The sequence below is a fragment of the Periophthalmus magnuspinnatus genome, chromosome 5, assembly GCF_009829125.3.
Source record: "Periophthalmus magnuspinnatus isolate fPerMag1 chromosome 5, fPerMag1.2.pri, whole genome shotgun sequence".
Lineage (NCBI taxonomy): Eukaryota > Metazoa > Chordata > Actinopteri > Gobiiformes > Gobiidae > Periophthalmus > Periophthalmus magnuspinnatus.
The window spans coordinates 24644150-24664954 of NC_047130.1; the positions used below are offsets into that span (position 1 = coordinate 24644150).

The following is a 20805-nucleotide window of genomic DNA, read 5'->3' on the forward strand; positions in this document are numbered from 1 at the left end:
ACTATATATTTTTGGAAATTTTAATATTTATGGATATTTTAAATTATTAAACAAAATAAATAAATACAAAAAATACAAAAATAAAAGCCATGAGAACTCAAAAAATAACCTCAGAAGCAAAGAGTCAAACACAAAAAATCTAGACAAATAAACCAAACCAAAACTACGCCACTGCTCCGCCACAGCTCCCACCCAAAGAACTATTTTATACAGAAGCAAAACACTGTCTGGGATCAAGCAGTGTTCCCATGACACTAAAATTTCAAAAGTTAATGTCGATACTAAAGAACAGACTTGATTTTGATACCCAGATGATCATTTTAAAAGCCCCTTTTTAGACAATATTGTAATTTTCAACACAAAATAATAGTGTTTGTCTATTATATGCGGTTTTACACTTGTTCTGATAAAACTCAAGATGAAACTGTTCAGGACTAGTGATTTGTTTATTTTTATTTTATTTATTTATTTTTTTGCTGAGTATCTAGCTTTGATACTAGTTTTAATATTAGTTAGTATCTGATTTTCGATACTTTTGACGGTTTTACACTTGTTCTGATAAAACTCAAGATGAAACTGTTCAGGACTAGTGATTTGTTTATTTTTATTTTATTTATTTATTTATTTATTTTTTTGCTGAGTATCTAGCTTTGATACGAGTTTTAATATTAGTTAGTATCTGATTTTCGATACTTTTGACAACCCTAGAACCAAGCCATGTGACAGTTGTATGTTATTTCTTTCAAGCCTATAGAAGTGAACAGTCAGCAGTTTTCATTGACTTGTACATGTAGTTTTTTTTGGGTTTTTTCAGTAGGTTACAGCCGGGGCACCGAGCTTCACCACAGCGACCGTCACCAGCTGAGGTAAACCATCTCAGTCGACACTCTAATGGGAAGCAGACACACAATTTGTCCATAGAGAGGCATTGTGCTCCCTGCTTCTGTCGGCCTCATTCCCAGAGCCTGTCTGTGCTCTGTGGGCGCAGAGGAGAGAGCTAACCTGACACTGATGCCCTCCCGTCCATTAGCACTCTCACAGCTCAGCCCGCCTCTGCCCTGGCAACTCCTGCACATTTTACACCACTCACCTCATCGCTCTATCTCTACCTCCCTGCCTTCTTCTCTCTCTTTCTCTCTCACCACTCTCTCTCCTTTCCTTGCTTTCTCTCCCTCCCTCTTTATCTCTTTCTCTCCTCTTTGAACCTCTCTCTTTCTTCCTCTCTCTTACTTCTCTTTTTCTAGCTCTCTCAGTCTCCCTCTCTTATTCTCTCTTCCTTCCTCTCTTCTTCTTTCTCTTTACATCACGGCCTTTCTCTTTCTTTCTCCCTCTCTCTTGACCTACCCATCTATCCCTCTCTCACTTTCTCTCTTTTTATCTCCCCTCTATCCCTTTCCCTCTCTCTCTCTCTTTGTCTCACTTGCTCCCGCTCTTTATCTCACCCTCCATTCCCTCCTCTGTCTCACTCTCTCCATCTCTCTTTCGCTCTACCTCCCTCTCTTTCTCTCCATCTCACTCTCTTCTCTCTCTCATGGGCCTCTTGGACAGACTACTTAAAGCTACATTAACTGCGATCTCTTTGTAGCTTTCAACATCCGATTCACATCAAAAGAACAACACGGTTTTATTGGAAAAACTCTAACACTGAGCCAATTTACCACTTAAAACTTCTCTGTCACTATAATTACTATATCAACCTATCGTTCGAATAAATGACGGATGGGACTATTACTTTGGGTACTTTTTTTTGTGCTAATGGGGAATGTTTTTTTTTTTTGTACTACTGTAAGATTAACGGTTCAGTAAATATTTTGAATACGTTTTAATATTACTGTTTATGGTAAATGGTCATATTTTTTATATAGCACCATTCGCACACACATTTATACACCAGTGTACGCAAGACACTGGGGTCAAGGTGGGTTAAGTCTCTTGCCCAAGGACGCAACAACATCATTCATCTGTACAAACTGGAATCACACTGCCAACCTGTGGGCCGGTGAATCTGACCGCTCAACCAGTGATTTTTACGTCTAGAATGGGATTTGAACCGGCAACCATCAGATCAGTGGACAAACACTTTACCAACTGAGTCATTTATCACAAATATTTACTTGAAAACGTGTTATTGTATGTGCTATTATTACACAATGCATGCTTTATTGGACCAGTCCTGGAATGGCATCTGACCTAGGTACAATAATGATGACCTCTCCAACACCCCTCTGCACTTAGTTTGTCATATTCTTAAACACACTTGTCAACTAACACACCCCCTACTCATGCAAATCTTTTCCAAGGCATTTTATATAAAGGAGGCAATGACACAGTTTTCCCCAAACAATTGTCCAAGGTCTGACTATTCCCACTCTATAATGAAAATGGTGACCATCCGGAGGTCAGTGTTAGCGGTGTAACCTGATCCTCGCACTGACAGACAAATGATCATGAATGAGGCTGTTGGAGTAAACACGAGTGGAGGTGCCCTTGACCCTGGGGTTTCCCTTGTTCCATCTGTGCAGCATATCTCCAGAGAGCAGCACTTCTGTCACACCTGGATACACAGAAGATAAATACTGCTATCGAGGATTACGCATGTTCATTTGCTAATCAGGTTTAGTCTAATGAAGTTGCAGTGCACTATTTGTCACTATCCTTGCTGTTATGGGACTGTGCAATTGATCAAATATTAATAGAGATCGAGATTCAGTCATTTTTAATCATCACTGGTCAGTTTGGGGCTTTTTAATCAAGAGAACTACAGTCAGTCTGGAGCAGATTTCCAATTTTGCTGGAAATACTTTGATAATTGCTTGTGTTAAGTAAATGGTAATAATTATAAGCCTGTATTGTTTATGTTAAAAAAATTAATATTGAAAGCGACTGGCCAAATGGGATAAATGGAGCCAGCGTAATTCAACTTGGAAGACCTAACTGCGCCCCCGTCTACCTCGCTGCTTCTCCAGAGTTTTCCTGCTCCTCAGCGTTCATCACCTCCTCCTTTTACTCCTCCTCGCTGCTCACACACCTCCCCTTCATCCAATCAGCGCCCACTCTGCCCAATTTAAACGCTCATTGCAGATGCACGGCCGCTTCAGTTTGTGCCGCGTCCCACCTCCTCCCTAGCGTCCCCTCGGCCTCTCATCATCTCATCGTCCCCTTCACTCGCCTCAGCCTCACCTCTACCACCCCCAGTGTCCAGGCTCTCGGGGGAACGCATCTCCTAAACGTCATCTAACTGGCACGCCCTTCATCGCTATGTCTTCTGCCAGGGTCTGAGGGCCAAACATAACTCTTTCAATACTTCAGTACTTTTCTTTCGTAGTGATGCCTGTGTAATTCCCACTTTCCAGGCTGAATTCGTTTTTGCCACATCGTCCCAGACTCATTTCTGCATGTGATATTTTGTCAGGATACATTTTTTCCATCATGAAAGCTATAAATTTACCATTAACAACTTTCAACATTTTCATCAATTGCTTCCAAGTTAAAAAACAATGTGAAATTTTGCAGCATAAACAGCAAATCAGTGGCATATGAGTAACTAAAAGAGGTTAACTGTTGGGTACAAATAATAATTGTAAGACCAAGACGTATATCTCTGGACAAAGAAACACATAGGATTGGCTGTCTGTGAAGCATTTGAACCCACTCCCTCTTTGACAGGTAGTGACAGGTACGCTGCCATGGCAACCCAACCAAATCCACCACAGTCATTTATAGCCCTGTCAGATCTGTGCCCCTCTGCGTCTTCTCTTCGAACCACAAACAACAGACGCCCGACCACACACGCTCCACATGAATCTAAAAAGCTGTCACTTCAGATCTGAGTAACCCACCTCTCAACAAAACCATTAAATCCATGTTTAAAACCACAACAAGTGCACTGCCCCCCGCCATCTTGGAGTTCCTCTGCAGGTGGCCTCTGCAAGATTCCTCCACAAATTCTGTCACTTTTGGAGGTGAGTAGAGAATTGAAATATAGTACTCAAGTAAGAGCACTGCTACTTCAAAATAATATTACTCAAGTAGAAATAAAAGTAATAAAAATGAGTTAAAATATATTTGTCAGAGTAACTGTCTTGACATAACATCTGATTTATAACTTGTTTATGGACTTGCAAAGACAAAAGATTAAATTATGCACAGAATATAGTATTTTTTAAAGTATAACCTACAAAAACAAACAAAAAAATGTTAAAAAAATAATAATAATAATAAATCATATCTGTAGGAACAGTACAAGAAACACAAATGCTGAAATAATTTAATACTGTCAACATTAAGCTTTTGCCACTTGTAGACTTATTCATAGTGAGAAACCTAAAACCTTTAGTAAAGAGAATATTACTGAGGTAGGTGCAAATGTATGCTGTAAAAAAACTACTCTGAAATAAATATTTAAAAAGTTACTCAAATAAATGTAGCGTTAGAGAACTTCCCACCTCTGCACACTTAAAAATCGGAAATTCAATGCCCCCAAACGGAATTGTACAATCATGAGTGTAACTATTTTTATCCTGTCTGCCACATTAAGATCTGAGGCTGGTACTCACGCCAAATATTAACACCCACCAGGCTGCACCCAGACTTCCACTGTTTAAGAGCCAAAAACACATTCATTAAGTGGTCTTAATTTGCAAGTCAATTTCACGATGAACTGTGAATCACTAATACAAGTCTGTGATACTGTGCTTAATCAAATATCTTATAACGCTTTAAAATACAAACATAATCACATATAATCAGGCATAATTAATCAATTGAATGCTACTCTTCAATTCAACAGCGGAAACGCACAATGAGCTTTTTACTATTAATTCCCATAGTTTGTTTTTTGTATCTTTCTGCAATATTATGCCATCAAGATTTTATTTCTCTACGGAAATGAATCTCAGATGATTACCAACTTACTTACAATATTGAGTTATAATTATTAAACTAGACTAGCTAATCAAAAGCACTAAACTAAAAATAAATGCCCATGCAGCTGCTCTAAATGGTGCATTCATTATAATTTGAATGCAGTTTATTCTGTGGGTCTGGGGGCTGCTCCTCGTCAGAACAAATAATGAAATGATTAAAACGCCCAACAGCAAAATGCCTGCGCCTCAATAAATAATCATTAGGCTGCAATTCAGATGTTGTTCATTTAGACGCGATTAGCATTTCAGCACAGGGGGGCTACGGCAGTAATGAGAGGAGAGGGAGGAAAGAACACTGCCCAATTTCTAAAGATGTTGGGACACTGTAAAATGGAATTGCTGATTGGCAAATGGTGCATAAATAAAAATAAAACGATTGACATATATCTCTGCACACTATTTGATACTAACACTTATATCCACAGTACATATATAGTAGTAGACTCAGTTGGTAGAGTGTTTGTCCACTGATCCGAAGGTTGGTGGTTCGAATCCCGCTCCCGACAACGATGCAATTCCAGCTCACGTAGATGCAGTCGTTGTGTCCGTGGGCAAGACACTTAACGCATCTCGCTCCCTAGTGTCTGCGTACACTGGTGTATGAACACGTGTCGGCGGTTCTTTGACGTAAAAAGCTTTAACACCTTGAAAGTGGAAAAAGGTTATATAAAAAGTGACCATATCGAAACTAGATACTCATTTGAGCAAGTATCAGTACTGAAAAATGAGAAAAATTAGACATTTTTAGATGTACATTTCCTGAATACTTCTACACATGTCTGGATAAAACCACATGATAATATTTGAATACATTTCTAGCTGAAAATTTCATTAATCATTGTATAAAAAATCAATATCATTCAAGTCTTTTTATCAAAATCAAACTTGAAATTTTAGTTTTATGGCCACTTTACTCTACGCATCTCCCTACGACCCCATTCACCTTATCTGAACATTACTTTCGCCTCTTTAGCCTTTTCCAGTTCACTAAAACAGCATTACCTTATGGCTCACTTCACACCGGGGCTCTACTCCCTGAACAGTACAAGTACAAATGTATAAGGAGGAGAGGAGGGATGGAGCATGTAGAAAAACAGTAGACATGAGAGACACTATATTTAGCCCAGGAGCTGTCGCCTCCTGTTCTGCTCTCCTCAATAGTCCCGCTCTGACAGCCTGGATCCAGAGGAGCAGAGGTTGCTGGGATGCACCGTATGCATCCTCCCCTTTTCCATCAACACAAACACCTCAGGAGACCAACTAGGAAACTGCCATAGAAATACATTAATGGGTGCATTGAAAGATTGGAAATCCAGTACGTAATGAGTGAGATTACAACAGGGGAGGTAAATGATAATAGGGCGTAGTTGTTACAGAGAAATAGATTGCACAATGTAGCCACAGCTGCCTTGGGGTAGACTGCAAGAAGTGAGGCTGCCAATCTACCAGCAATCACTCACACGCACTGTACTTCATACTGGCCAATGAAGTGTTTTGACTACGGACACAGACATAGGTGCAAGTGCAAATCGAACTTCCAAACTTGCACTGTCCCTGAGAATAAAATATGTAATCATGGTACTGTTTAGCGGTTTGTTTTGTGAGGGGATTACAGTGACATCTGAGTAAGTATAAAAAAGAGTTCCAAGCTGGCAGGTGCTCTGAAATGCTTTTGGAAGAACAGGCTGCTTCCATGTTTCTTCCATGTTTAGTCTTACAAGGCCTGCAGAGCTGAGGTTTTTAAGGATGATACATTTTAGTGAAGCAAACAATCCAGGACAAAACGACCCGCTCCTATGGCATCCGAGCTTGTTCAGTGACTATTATTGTTTAGTATTACATAGCGCACAGTATGTCTAGACTATGGACCCCGATAAGAAGCCAGAGGTCAGTCGTCCTGCAGACAGTTTCACTCAGAACGCATTGATTTGGCCAGACCTGAGGCACTTAGCTCTGTCTCCTCTCTCCACTTACGTACAAAGGGAGCTGACTACACAAGACGTTTGACGATCTGTAGACGTCGTGAAGGGTGCGATATGAAAAAGCAAATCATAACTGATGTTTTAATTACACGTGGCATAGGGTGACCTCAGGTGTGTCTTCCAAAATAAAACACATCAAAAACATTTAAGCTGACCTGAACGGCTGATCACAGTTATGTAACTTTTCTGGTGGAAGTTCTTGTCTCTATGAAAATGTTATTGTCCTATCTCCATGGGGACAAGCACATGACAACACCAAGCTAAGTTCCAGATCAGATTTGTGAAGAAATTATAGTAAAAGTAAAAGTACATGCTAAAGGAATGATTAAGAAATTAAAACTCATGCAGTGAAACAGATGCTAGATAGATTAATGTACTGTAGAACATTTCAGAAAACGCAATAACATCTCCATGGATACAAGCAAATGACGGCCCCTCTACCAGAAATGTTACACAGTGCACCTTTAAAGTTTGCCATGGGACACATCTTTTGTTGCACTTGTTTGACTTCTTTGTGACTGTGCAGGTCACAGAGAAAACACTGGTTTAAAGAGGGACCACCAACATAGATTACTCTTGCAGCAAAAGTGACTGTAAAATGACCACAAAATGAAAATATAATCCATCGTATAATCGGCATCAAATAGTCTATTGTTGCATTGTCTAAAACGGGACAAGCTCTGAGGCTCACACTTAATATTTCACACATTAAACAGTGCCAGTTCTGTTTGTAAAGAAATATCAGGTCCTTGTTGGAGCGTGACGACTGTTGACCCATTTCATTTGGTAAAAAGGGAATTCAAGAGAAGTGAATGGCTGAAACAAGGCTGTCCCAAGTATTAGTCCAATTAAGGAGTTTGGGGCTTTGTTGCATTCTCACAAAGTTGGCCAATTTTGAAAAGGCAAACGCAGCTTAAACACTTTCAAATGTGCCTTGGCGGTGTAGTGACAAGCTATTAGTGTTTAATATGGGGCTGTTCTCGCACACATTGAGGGCAGTTAACCTCGAATGGGATTTTGGCTCCTGTTTTAGGGGTCACAACCTCTCAGGGCCTCCAATACTAAAATAGCATGTGATTATAGCGGCTGGTTAAAAAGGTAAATATAGGAGTGGTTAGCAGCTGATCTAAGCCTGCCTTGTCCTTTGTGGAGATAAATGGGTTCATATTTTGGTGGTATTCTCTGGCAAACAAAAATTGCTATTTGAGCTGTGGCAATTATCAAAATATTATGTATTTTTATAGAAAATTGTGTTGTACCTCTAGTTTAGACCTGGAAATTCATGTGATTCTTGAAGTAGTTGTTTACAATGTACACTCTGGAAGAAATCCCACTTTTGTCCAAATTATTGCATTAATTGCTTTTTATTTTTTTTACTGCAAAAGTGTAGTATAGCAAAATCATGAGTTTTTGCTGTTTACCTTTTTGCTTTTATTTCTAAACCTTACTTTTGTGACTACTGATAAAATGTCTCCACAGCATATTTCTTCTGTTACAATGCGTAGTTTATTTTGACACATGCGGCGCTCTATAATGTGTCCAGAGCCAGTTGAGAGGGACATTCCTCTGGTATTACTCGTGTTTGCTTTCTTCATCCTTATCACAGTTAATAACTCAGTCTGAGCCGACACACTAAGCAGCTGCCATGAGAAAATGAGAAAATGAGAAAACGTTATCAGGTAAAATTGGAATATAAACTGTAGACTTTTGACTGAGGATCACGTCAAGGATCAATAGAGTAAAAATATACTAGCAATAAAATGCCCTTATACTGTTAGAAAAGTATATATAATGCAATAATAATCAAACACAATGATGATCAAACAATGTTCCTACTGACGATTTTGTTCAGTGCATTGATTTTAACTTATCTGGACAGTCTTGACCAGCGAGCACTTGATAAAAAAAAAAGAAGTATAGTAAATATATGTTAAATCAACCAGAGCTTTCTTCCATCAGCATAACTGTACATGCATAACATCACCTGTATTGTACTGGCTTACACTGAAGCATCCATAACCAACAGTGTGATTAATTGCCTTTGGCCAAACCTTTTCAGATGTGATCCAAAATCATCAAAATTCACTTCAAATACTTTTTAACACAGTGAAAATAAACTGTGCAGTGTAAACAGGAGATCAGGTCACATCAGGATTCTGGGTAATGTGGAAGAAGTCAGTTCACACATTTCTTATCACTCTTGGACAAATCAACATTAGATATTAGGGGCGACAGTGGCAAGTTGTGTGCCAAGTTCTGTTGTTGTGTCCTTAGGCAAGACACTTCACCCACATTGCCTAGTATGAAAGTGGTGTGTGTGAGAATGATAGGTGGTGGTTGGAGGACAGCTGTGGGTACAATAGTAGCTTAGTGGAAGTGAATGAATAATGACTATAGTGTAGCGCATTACAAGCCATTATTATTATTATATTACAAGCAGCTGAAGAATCAGTTCTAAACAAACTATGCATGTTTAATCCAGTTACTTGATTTACTAATCTGGCTCAAGAAAAACACAGCAGTGCAAAAGTACAATGGCACTACGGTACTATGTCCTAAGTGTTTACTGTAAAACCAAAATAAAAAGGAAACAGCAAAACAATAGTAAATTTTACACAGTGAAAAATGTAAATTAAGTAGCCAAAAGTAGGCAAGTATAATATTTTATGTTCACTAAAACATGTGGCAATGGCACCGTCTCTCAATGGTAAATACAGGAATCCCCTTTTGTAGTCATGGGGTAAATCTTCACTGAGCCACAAAAACCCATAGTTTAGTGTTGCTGCGATACTAAATCACAATCATGACAAAAAAACATTCCTCTTTACAACAAAATGTGATTTAAAACACCAAATTATAGTAGTTTATTTAATACCATGTGGTTAGTTCTGATATAGACCAAGACCATTCACAAATTTTCAGGAAAGGTCCAACTTAAGTAAAATATATAACCTGTGAATGACATCAGGAAATGTAAAAAGTCCTCACTGCCTTCTTGAGTTTGTAGTTAAACAGCCAACCTAAGCTACATAATGCGACATGTCTTTGACTACAGGCTGTGTAGTAAGCACATATTACAGGATTGCACTGTGGTTGAGGTTATAGTGAATGACAGTGTCCCGGGCCTGACTCCCATTCACAGAGTCCTTTGTGGTCATATCCACTGTCTGCTGTCGACCAGAGCCACAACACTGTCCAGAAACTATTTTTACTCTCACAGAGGACGCAGTGCACTGTTGTCTCTCTATTGTTACTCAGTGGAGACAAGAGGGCTTAAGAAACCATAGAGACGCTACCACAAAAAGTGTACATAAATATTACAACAGCCACTAATATTGACAGAATCAGTTGGCACGCCAGCTTTTCTTAAAATAATGCACTATTTTCTATGTTATTTCCTCATCAAACATATATATAAAGTTGTGTTTTGTGTCTTTCTCTCCTCACTAATAGAGGAAGTGCTCCACTGTGTTTTTAAACTCCATATATCTTCACTAGAATCATCTGGATCATTTCAACCCAAGAATTGCCAATCTCTACTGAACAAAAATTAAAGGGTAGCTGTTAACTTGAAAAGTACCATTACATGACATCACAAGTTAGAAGAGAGAATTTGGAGATCTAGACAAACAAACCTGTGTGAATGAAACAAAACTCAACTCTGGGTATGTTTTTGAGGAGGTAACAACATTATAACATCACTTAAAGCTCATAAGACTCAATTTTTCCATAATATTCAGTACAAATGCAATAAAGTTCTAACCCGTCCATGCCAATAGTTACAACGCAAACTAATAAATCAACTGCACTACTCAAAATAACACTAAAAGACATACTAATTGCTTAGAGGGTAACTGGGCTAGATTTTACGACATAGACCAAGGATGTAGCCAGGTTGTGAGCACGGTGAGGTCAAGAATGTTAAGGTAAGCAATTAATGCATTCACAACCGGTGCTTTGGGATACAAGGCTAATTGGGAGCATATTGTTTAAGTTTATACTGTGGCATTTATTTATCTCAGAGGTGAGGCTAAAGTTGCAGACGGACCACAGTTATAAACAGCTACTTGTGGTTAAAAAGTACTGGATTTTAAGCAAACCATATACACAAATTCTATGCAATCAAGTCATCCCAGTAACACTGAGCAAGCTTTTGTGCAAACATGATCACCTCTTACAACTAATACATTAAAAAAAATGACAACAGTAGAGCCGAGCGACTGTACCAGAGCATTTTGATTTTGCACCACCATTTGAGAAGTTTAAGATGAAATGAAAGTGTCTTACCTTTGAAGGACAAGAAGATCCTGGGAGCAGACATGGGCTCGTTGGAGGGGGGCAGAGCTGCGGATGAGAGGGCCAGCACGGCCAGGAGCCAGCATAGAGAGCCCCACAACATGGTCCCAGTGTTAGTAAAGACAACCAGAGTAGGAGCTGAGAACAGAGGAGAGAGAGGACTGTCAGAGGAAAACTTCAACCTGGAGTTTTAACGTATAATTTATGTAGTAATGTAGTATGTTGAAACAGGCTAAACTTTGCTATTGCAGCATCAAATAAGATTAAAAGACCAGTATGTAACTTTTTGGTGGAGGGTCTGCTTTGCTTTATGAAGATTTTATTACTTTGCCTGTATGTTTAAACTTATCCATCTTCATAGAAAGCAATTGGCACCAAGTTACATGTCAGATCTGTGTAGAGTCGACACGATAAAAACATTTTGTAACTGAAAACATGCACTATCAATACATTTAATGCCATACTGCAGAACATTACAGGCAAAGCAACAACATGTCCCAAACACAACCAGCTAGCAGATTCCTAAACACAAAAGTTACATAGTGCACGTTTAACTGGATTAATAAAGACACATTTTTATCTAAACCAAACTTCCAATAAAATAATACAAAACGTTTCTTCCTTTGTCCATTCGTTTATCTTTTTGTGCGTCATGGCCAGTCTGTCACAAAACCCTAAGCCTACATGATTATTCCACTGTCCACTTCGTGCGTAAAAGCGTGGAGATCTGCACCGCCTCGGACGTCCATCAGGCTTTTAGTGAGAATAAAACTAGTTGGTGTCCGTGCGCGCGCATTCGCCACGCATGGCACTGATCTGCTTGTAAACGAAGATCTGTGGTCAAACTGTCAGTCGGCAGCGTAAGATCAAGTTCCCACATAAAGCCCCCCGAAGGCACAACTCCAAAACGGAGCGTTAACCAAAATAAAGCGTGACTGAGCTTTGGAGTTATGGACACACGCACTGACCACGTGTCACTTATACGGGCAAATAATTGTGAAAATATAAAAACAACAGCCTCCCTACTTGTCATCACTTCAGATAGCAGCTCAGCGTTACATAAAACACACAAACTTTCCTTTACAAAACTCGCGATTTCCTACTCCTTGCTCATTAACACCAGACTCCTACGCACTTGACGAGAGAGTGAGAATAGCTAGGAACAATGTGTCCCCATTTAAAAGTTGAATTTTTAAGTAGACAGTCTTTTTCAGAGATCCAATGTTGCACGCGCATTGGGGCATCCTGCTCCTTTCCCTCGACTCAAGCTTTCCCCATAAGACCCTATACTGTTTTACGCACAGATCTGACGCACAACTAGACTTCTTGCCACTAAAATAAACACTTAAAATTGATTATCCTTTATCTCTCATGACCCACCTTATTGTTATGAGCGCCGTGCGTTCATCCAAATCTGGTCCACATTTAAAAGCATCCAGCGACAGCAGCGGCAGATCCTTTGAGCCCCTGAGCCCGCACGAAAACGTATCAGCCGCGGATCTTGCACGATTATCCCACAGGCAAACAACAAAAGCCCGGATTTCAATTAACTTGACGCAGGCGCCTTAACTTGAAGTGATGTCTAAATCGCATCAAGAGCTTTGGTATTTTCCACTCAAGAGGACGAAGAAACAAAAGACTTGATACTGAGATGAGGTGCGTCGCTGCGCAGAGTGGCACAGCGCTCACAGGCAGAGAGCGAGTGAGAAGGAGCGCCTCGTGCAGGTGGATAGTCTCGCGCGCGCGGGGCTATAGGCACACCCATTGGGGAGGACTCGTACCTTTTAGCATCCCCGAGTGTCGTCCCCGCCTTCACTTTATCAGCCCCGTGTCATCTTTACGCAGAAGAACGACAATTATGAGGTGGAATCGAAACAGATGACGCAGTGGTCCAGCGCGTCAATGAAGAGAGAAATGTTCAAACGAGATCAGATTTAGATTCTCCAACATGTGGGTTTGAGAAAATAAATCATCATAGTTTGCACACAAAGATGATAGCTTCAATATGTGCGTTAAGACTATAGGCTGTAACGTATTTTATGTTATTAATAACCCATAATAAAAGTTGTGACACGGGAAAAGGATAAATTTGGTCATAAAAATGTTTGTGCCAAATTACAAAATCATATTTAATGGCCAAAATACACATGATCCCATTCATTGAGCCTTTGTGTTTATGCATTTGACAGTTCAAGGTGCACTGTGTAACTTTTCACGTGGAGAGTCTGCTTGTCTATATGTTCCACAGTACGGCACACAACTTGTCTATCTCCATGGAGACCAGGCCAAGTTACGGGTCAGATCTGTGGAGAGTAATAGATTTTTAATAAAAATCCACACTGTATGAATGTAACAGGTAAAGCTATGACATTTCCATGGAGATAAGCAGGTGATGGACACTTCACCGGGGAAGTTACACAGTGCACCTTTAAACAGTCAAATGCATAAACACTGACAAAACACACAACAAAAAAATAGGTCCAAATGGAAGTGCTTACAAATACTAAATAAATGGGCCCTACTAGAAAGCTAAGCTATTTCTAATCTCAAGTCAATTAAATGTATTTTTGTGTAACCTGAAATCATAACAGCAGGGCCTGACTAAACTGTTTATTTAAAAGTCCTATATCACACAAAACGGATTCTTGTGACCTTTTTAGCCATGTTTTAACGCTGTTACTTCCTCAAAAAACATTGGAATTGTGTTTTGTTTCATTCACACGTTGGAGTAACACTTTTTATTATTAGTTCAAAGCTCGAAATGCTCCGTTCCACCTTGTGATGTCACGCGGTGATAGTTTTCATGTCAACAGCTACCTTTTACCTTTACTTCACTACACATGGTCTGAAATCATCCAAGGTTTTCTAGTGAAGGTGTGTGAAGTTTGAAAACACAGTGGAGCACTTCCTGTTTTACCACATGACATCACAAGGTGGAAAAGAGTGTTTTCAGTTTGAGAGATGAAGCTTAAATATGCAGGATTTGTGTGAATGAGACAAAACACAACTCCAGGTCTGTTTGTGTTCTTAAAGTTATAAATTCATTGTAAACCTTTTGAGTCCATATCGTTCAGTACAAAAGTTGCTCCGGTGCAGACTGGGGCAGATTTCTCCAAACACCTCAGTCTGCCCTTACCAAGCATCACTGGCAGCAGATATTCATGGGCAAATGGAGTCTCAAATCTCTTAATCTGGCCTTAAACCCTCCCCTGATCTCACAGGCTTATTTGACTTCTTATCCAGTCACTGCACAAGGCAGCTGACACCCGCTGTGCATGCTTATTATTCTATAAATGATAAACATAGAGGCTTAGGTGTCACATAGCCTGTCCTGTTACTGTGTGTACAATCAGATTACATTATGCAGATACACAGCACAGCGGTTCACTTAATCAAGCTTGTAGAACTAACGATTTATTTAAGACAGTGTTCCCCCTCAATTTTAGTGTTAAAGATTTTAATTAATGCCAAACAAAATTCCATGTATCGCGGCTACTGTGTTAGTCTTTTGAACCTGGTAGACAGAATAGTGTCCCTGAAAGACAATATTGAATTAATCTATGCAAAACAGGCTGCACAGTGTGGCTCCAGGCTTTGATGCTCACAGGAGGAAGAGAAGAAAAGGGCATAACATTAGCATTAGCATTAGCAGTGGAATTGCCACAGGAGCTTGTAAACAATTATCTGTACAAACTGGATATGCCACTAGAGTTTTGAGCTTGAGCAGAGTAGGAGGATGTTGATGATAAACCTCTGTTGTTCCTGACGTTGTGGAGTAGTTGCAGGTGGATCATGTGTAAGTCATTGTCTACAGAGCAGACCGCACAAATAATAACCTGAAGTTCCACTTGCTGACATGAAATCAAACACAGAGATCTGAACAAAGTCTGACGGTTTAAGCAGTTTCCACTCAGAACTTGTGCCGAGCGGCCAAGTCTAATCCTGTCATCAGCTCTTGTTGCTAACAGACTCCATCCATTGTTTTCCTTCATTTAGATTTCCTTTCTTGACCTGAAGCCAACAGCTGCATGTTGTTTCCTATATTTCTTTTTAATCAACAATATTATTCCCATCTTTAGGCCCCTGGTGGCCTTACCATCTGTCACTTGCGTGAGACAAGAGGCAAGCAATTATTGAATCCTGCTTTTGTGAAGTGGCTGCTTCATAAAAGTCCCTCTCGCTTTCCAGCTTTTCCTGCAGCACACTTTCTCTCACTAAGATGGAGCGCTATGAAAGAAGCCAAACACAGGGAACACATTTAGACCAACTGAGAAAAACGGATTTGAGCTCGGCAAAGGAGATGTAGATATAAATCCAATGGCTCTTGGGAAATTTGTTACATATTGTATCACTTTAAACATTCAGTTTGTTCTTGAATTGATGGGATTTCACAACGTGTGCTTGACTTCAAGTTCAACCTATCCATTTGGAGGAGTTTCCATTTTCCAGGCCGACCTGAAGGTAACACTGCATGCATTATTGAGAGCCTCACTCCCAGAGAGAAGTGTTCGCTGAAGCCACTTTCCATATAGTTATCCCTGAGTCCAGCCCCAGCGTATAACCCACACTGACACATATACACTTAATGAACGGACAGTGTGCTGTTCATGGAAACAGGTGCCAAGAGGAATACAAATTCACACAATAAAGACTCATATGAGGTTCATTACACTCTGACCTTTGCCATAAGTGGCTCCTACGCCACAAACTAATTATTAACAGACTGCGACACCACCTCTGTCTCTGCTGCGCCGCATCAGGAAGGCAAATAACAGCTGTTAATGGTGACGAGGTGAGCAAACATCTGTATGAGCACCCACTGTTAGAGAAGGAGACACAGAGGGAGAGGGGAGAGCCCAGAGACGGAGGGATAGAGAGACAAAGACAGTGACGGAGCCAGAGGAACATACAGGAGATGGGACAGAGAAAGAGAGAGATCCAGATCAAGAGAGGGGAACACAGAGGAGAGGGGGCAGAGAGAGGGAGAGATGGAGAGACCAAGATAGTGAGAGAGAGAGGGACAGAGAGAGACAAAGGCAAAGAGAGTGACAGACCCAGAGGAACATAGAGGAGAGGGGGCCGAGAGAGAGATCCAGATCAAGAGAGGGGAACACAGAGGAGAGGGGGCAGAAAGAGGGAGAGATGGAGAGACGAAGATAGTGAGAGAGAGAGGGACAGAGAGAGACAAAGGCAACGAGAGTGACAGAGAGAGAGGGGGCGCATAGTGTGTGGTGGATGTAGAGAGAAGGAGAAAGTAAGAGAGCGCACAGGAAAGAGGGGGGCACAGACAGGAGAGGGAGAGAAAGAGGGGAGCAGAGAGGGGGGGAGAGACAGAGAGAAGAGGTGGTGGCACTGAGAGGCCTTCAGTTCGTTTTAAAGTGGATTTAATGAGGAACATCCTCCTCAGAGCTGCTACCTTTTAGTTTGAAAAGATATTAAAAATTCTGCAGAGCATTACCTGACACGGCAGCATGCTCATTAGCATTTAAATGGGAAACAGATAATGGTTCGCTTGTAAAGTCATACTAACCTCACAAGCTAAGCACAAAACCCGAATTTGGGCTGAAAAAATTACACTAAAAGATTCATATTAGTTCATAGACACCTGCTGTAAAGTTTCTTGGTTCAATCTAATCTTTTGAGTTCATTCATAATACTCAGTGTTCTAACTCCTGACCAAACTAACCTTTGGCGTGCTTCCAATTACACAGCCCCTAACAGAAAATACAGGGCCAAAATACAGGGAAAACTTACCCTGATTTAATGATGTTTGCATGGTTTAAACCAGACTTAGTTGAGCCTCATTTGCTTCACAGGCGGAGCATCTGGGTGTTGTTGTATCGGTGTAGTTATGTCTGCAGAGCTCACATTTATCCTTGTTTGCTGATTCATGTTCAAACTATACACAAATAAAAAATGCTTTGAATATTTGACGATTATTGTTGGCATTAGACTAACCACACTGTATGTAAAAGATATGACTGAAAACATAAAAGCACATTTGTTAATCAGACGTTTGATTTATACAAATATTTAGACTGTTTTATGATTTGTATTGGTTGTCTCTCTGTCTCTGATTACTAACACATGCATTTTCATAAACAGCATATTTTCCATTGCGACTGCTGTTTGACAGGTTGTGAGGTGTTTGCATTATTTTGTTTCATAGTCACAGGAGCAGATTCTGACTCAGCCTGAACTTCACAAGGATAAAAACTGGGACATCTGCCATTTTGAAATAACAAAACTTTGTCTCAGTGTCAGGGAATTGTTGAGGATGGTAAGAGGCAGCTGTGACTTGTATGAATCAAATCTGTTTCCCAAGAGGTTCTCAAACTGTGGTACAGGCAACTTGTGGTAATGTTGCTTTGATTTACTCATTCTTTAATTTTGAACAGGTCTAGTTTCTGCCTCCACTGGTTAAGGGTGTTCTGGTCTAGAGCTGTGTCTTATTATCTGTATGATTTCTGATTGACAGGCAGATTAACCAATCAGAGACCTGGCAGTTTACGCACAAAAAACCCCACAGATGACAGAGAAACAGCCCGAATTTGAGAGAACGTTTCTCTTAAATCCGGGCTGTTTCTCTGCTACAAACTAGTGGCTGTGATTGGACTGTCCTAAAACTGGATAGATGTCTAATGCTCTCTATCGGATCTCGCTCAGACCTTTCTAAACTCAAACTGAAAGACGGAGGGACTGACTCGGCAGGCAACGTTTTTTCAAGTTGTTCTTCTGTTTCAGTACTCATTTATTTTTATTGATGAAAGTTGTAATTTGGTCTGGTTTAGTCCTGGCTTAGACCTGGAGTTAGTCTTGTGTGAACTCCAAAACAGAGCAGAATTTTTGCCATTTAAATTATGAGTATATTTTGTATAGTTATATAGTTCTGTTCAGTGGTCCCAGTATTCCGTGAACAATATTACGTACAATTGCAGATCCTGGTGCTAAAGCTGTCTTAATTTAATTTCAAGGACGATATTCAACATCGTAAATATTTTATGAGCAGAAAACAGTTTTGAGTGAAAAGTACAAAGACCATGTCCTGCAGGCTCCACATGGTCTAACCCAGTCTCCTTCTGTCAGTACTACAGCACTACTGTCTTCAGCTGGGCCCATATTACATTACATCAGCTCATTGAGGCCACACCGCTGTAAAATGGGCTGTGAACATCAACAATGGTTTTATATTTAGCGTGACTGTGTGGCGGAGGTGTCCAGGATGGCTGGTACCTGTGGTCAGCTGGTGGTTGGTTCATTCAGGGGGGTGTTGGGTAATAGTTTTCCCAGACTGCAATGGGTCTCGGGCTGTCAGAGTATCCAGCCACACGTCTCTGGCTCCTAGCTGAGACAGGACAGCGAGCGGAAATGACTGGGCATTTTTGTACTACACTGGACAGAGCTGACTGCTGAGGAAGTGGGCTATGAATGATGGTGATTTGAGAGTAAACAAAGAACTACTGCAAATTATAGTTTAACACTTATTGTATTGTCAGCTTGTTAAATTAGACCTTTAAAAATGTCTCACATCGATGCTCTGAAACAATGGCAACGCTTCCAGTAAAAATGTTAAAATACTGTATGCTAGAGCTGCATGTACTTAAAGAAACTAGTTTATCATCATCCTGCAGTAGTTACGCATCTTGGCATTAATTCCAAATGTCTTTAGTTTTGTCTTTTACATTTCCACATTCTTGTTTTATCTGTTTCCAATTTCTGTGCTGTTTTAAATTGTAACCTCAAGGCACAAAGATACAAATATTAAGGCAAGGGTACCCAACATTATTCTTGTAAATGAGTGCAGTTCTTTTTGACTGTCTGTCCCCATAGTCTATATTGTGAACACAGCACAAAGCTTTAATGTACTAATAGAAATTTTATTCAAACAACATCAGACATACAACTGGCTATAAACAGAACGTATAACCATTAACCTATAAGCCATGAATGCATACAGTACTTTGAGCATGCCTCCTAGATCCATGTCGCTCCCTCATCTCTACTCATCACTGTCTTACAAGTGTGTGTGTGCTCAACATTTATAGAGTCCAGAGCTTAAAATACACCATTACTACGTGTGTGTTTAATTTACCCCACGGTTTGGCAGCGGCTGTGATTGGTGGAAGGAGTCCCCTGTCCTTCACCCTTCCCCTGAGCCTCCTCCCCGAGCTCCACAGCTCATCTCCTGTCAGCACCGGAGCTGATGAGGCCGCAAACAGGTGGCTCCAGAATGCACCAGACACACAGACACACAGCAGACAGAACAATGTGATCCAATATCAACTCCACACAGCAAAATGAATGGACATAAATCTGAAGTAAATAGGACACTAAATACTAGACTCTTAGTACAATTTCACTTTTACAAAAATACGTTTTCTATTGGAATGACAAAATAGTGGCACACACATTCACCTGCCAACTAGAAGGTCAGGTTTGATTCATATTTGGTTAATGGCCTAGTTTTAGTAGTGACAGCAGTAACCGCCAAGAAAATGGTTTTAGTAGACGTAATATAAGATTATAATTAGAATATAAAAATTTAAGTGGTGGTAGTTGTAGTACCAGGAGCAGTTGCTACGGCTAGCACTAACTTGGACAGTTTTACTAAGTAGCACCAGCAGCGGATGCAAATATAGTAAGTGCACAACTGGTAGTAGGTATGACAGACTTTAAACATGCATAATTGGCTAAATCCACCAACTTAGGTAGTCTAGCTCAGGATCAGGAGATGGAAGCTCACTAACACTATGGCACCTGCTTGACCCAGTGGCATTGAAGGATGGGGAAATTTCTCCTATTGTCCTCTACATCTGAGAATAAACTGTACCTTGCCATACCTTACCAGTGTTGTAGAAGGAGTAGTAACACTGTACTACTTTTCACCAATTACTTTCCCACTACACCTTACTTCTTTCCAGAGTTTCATTCATTTCTAATATTTGCCTGACATATTTCATTAAACATGAATTACACATACCGTATACCTTGTGTTATAAATGTTCTCATGTCCACAGTGGCATTTGTCCCATGTCTCTCTCCAGCTGCACTTGTGTCTCACAGATCCTCTCTAAGTTGTCTGGAGACAGAATCATAACATCAATAGAGGGTTCAATACCATGTCGCTCACTGAGGCTTAGTCCAAAATCTAATTAACTGTGCAAATGTTGTCTGAGGGATGTCACAATTGCCCATGGCTCCCCCTCAATCCAGGACTCTTATCACTATAGTTTCCCATATCGTCAATGTAACTCATCCAGGTTAAACATCTCAAACAATATTATTATTCTAAAGTCTTAAAACATTACTCTCTCAATACATTCTTCCTCATACACTTAATGTTGTGAGATGTAGACGTGTTTCTTGCAAGCTCCATACAAGTTCACTATTTTGCATTTCAATTGTCTATCTTTGTGAAACCTGTTTTTTTTGTTTGTTTGTTTTTTGCTTGTTTGTTTGTTTGTTTTTATCAATGTTGTATGAGGATATATATTTTGAAATAATAGTCCAAAATGGCAATTCCAGTGACCCAAAACCAGTCAAACAAACCACACAGTTGCTCCCAAGCCAGCTCTGCGTTAACCCTCATTACAGCAGAGGAT

General features: G+C 40.1%; 1 protein-coding gene across 1 annotated transcript in view; it reads right to left on the bottom strand.

Annotated features, from left to right (window-relative positions):
• The window catches only part of LOC117370953 (semaphorin-3F-like), a 62563-nt gene extending 49626 nt beyond the window's left edge, over positions 1 to 12937 (bottom strand). Inside the window, 2 exon segments of the mRNA XM_033966506.2 lie at positions 11195 to 11341; positions 12584 to 12937. Of these exon segments, the coding sequence (XP_033822397.1) occupies positions 11195 to 11306 (112 nt within the window). The 5' untranslated portion in view covers positions 11307 to 11341; positions 12584 to 12937.
• Between the last annotated feature and the right edge of the window lie 7868 nt (positions 12938 to 20805).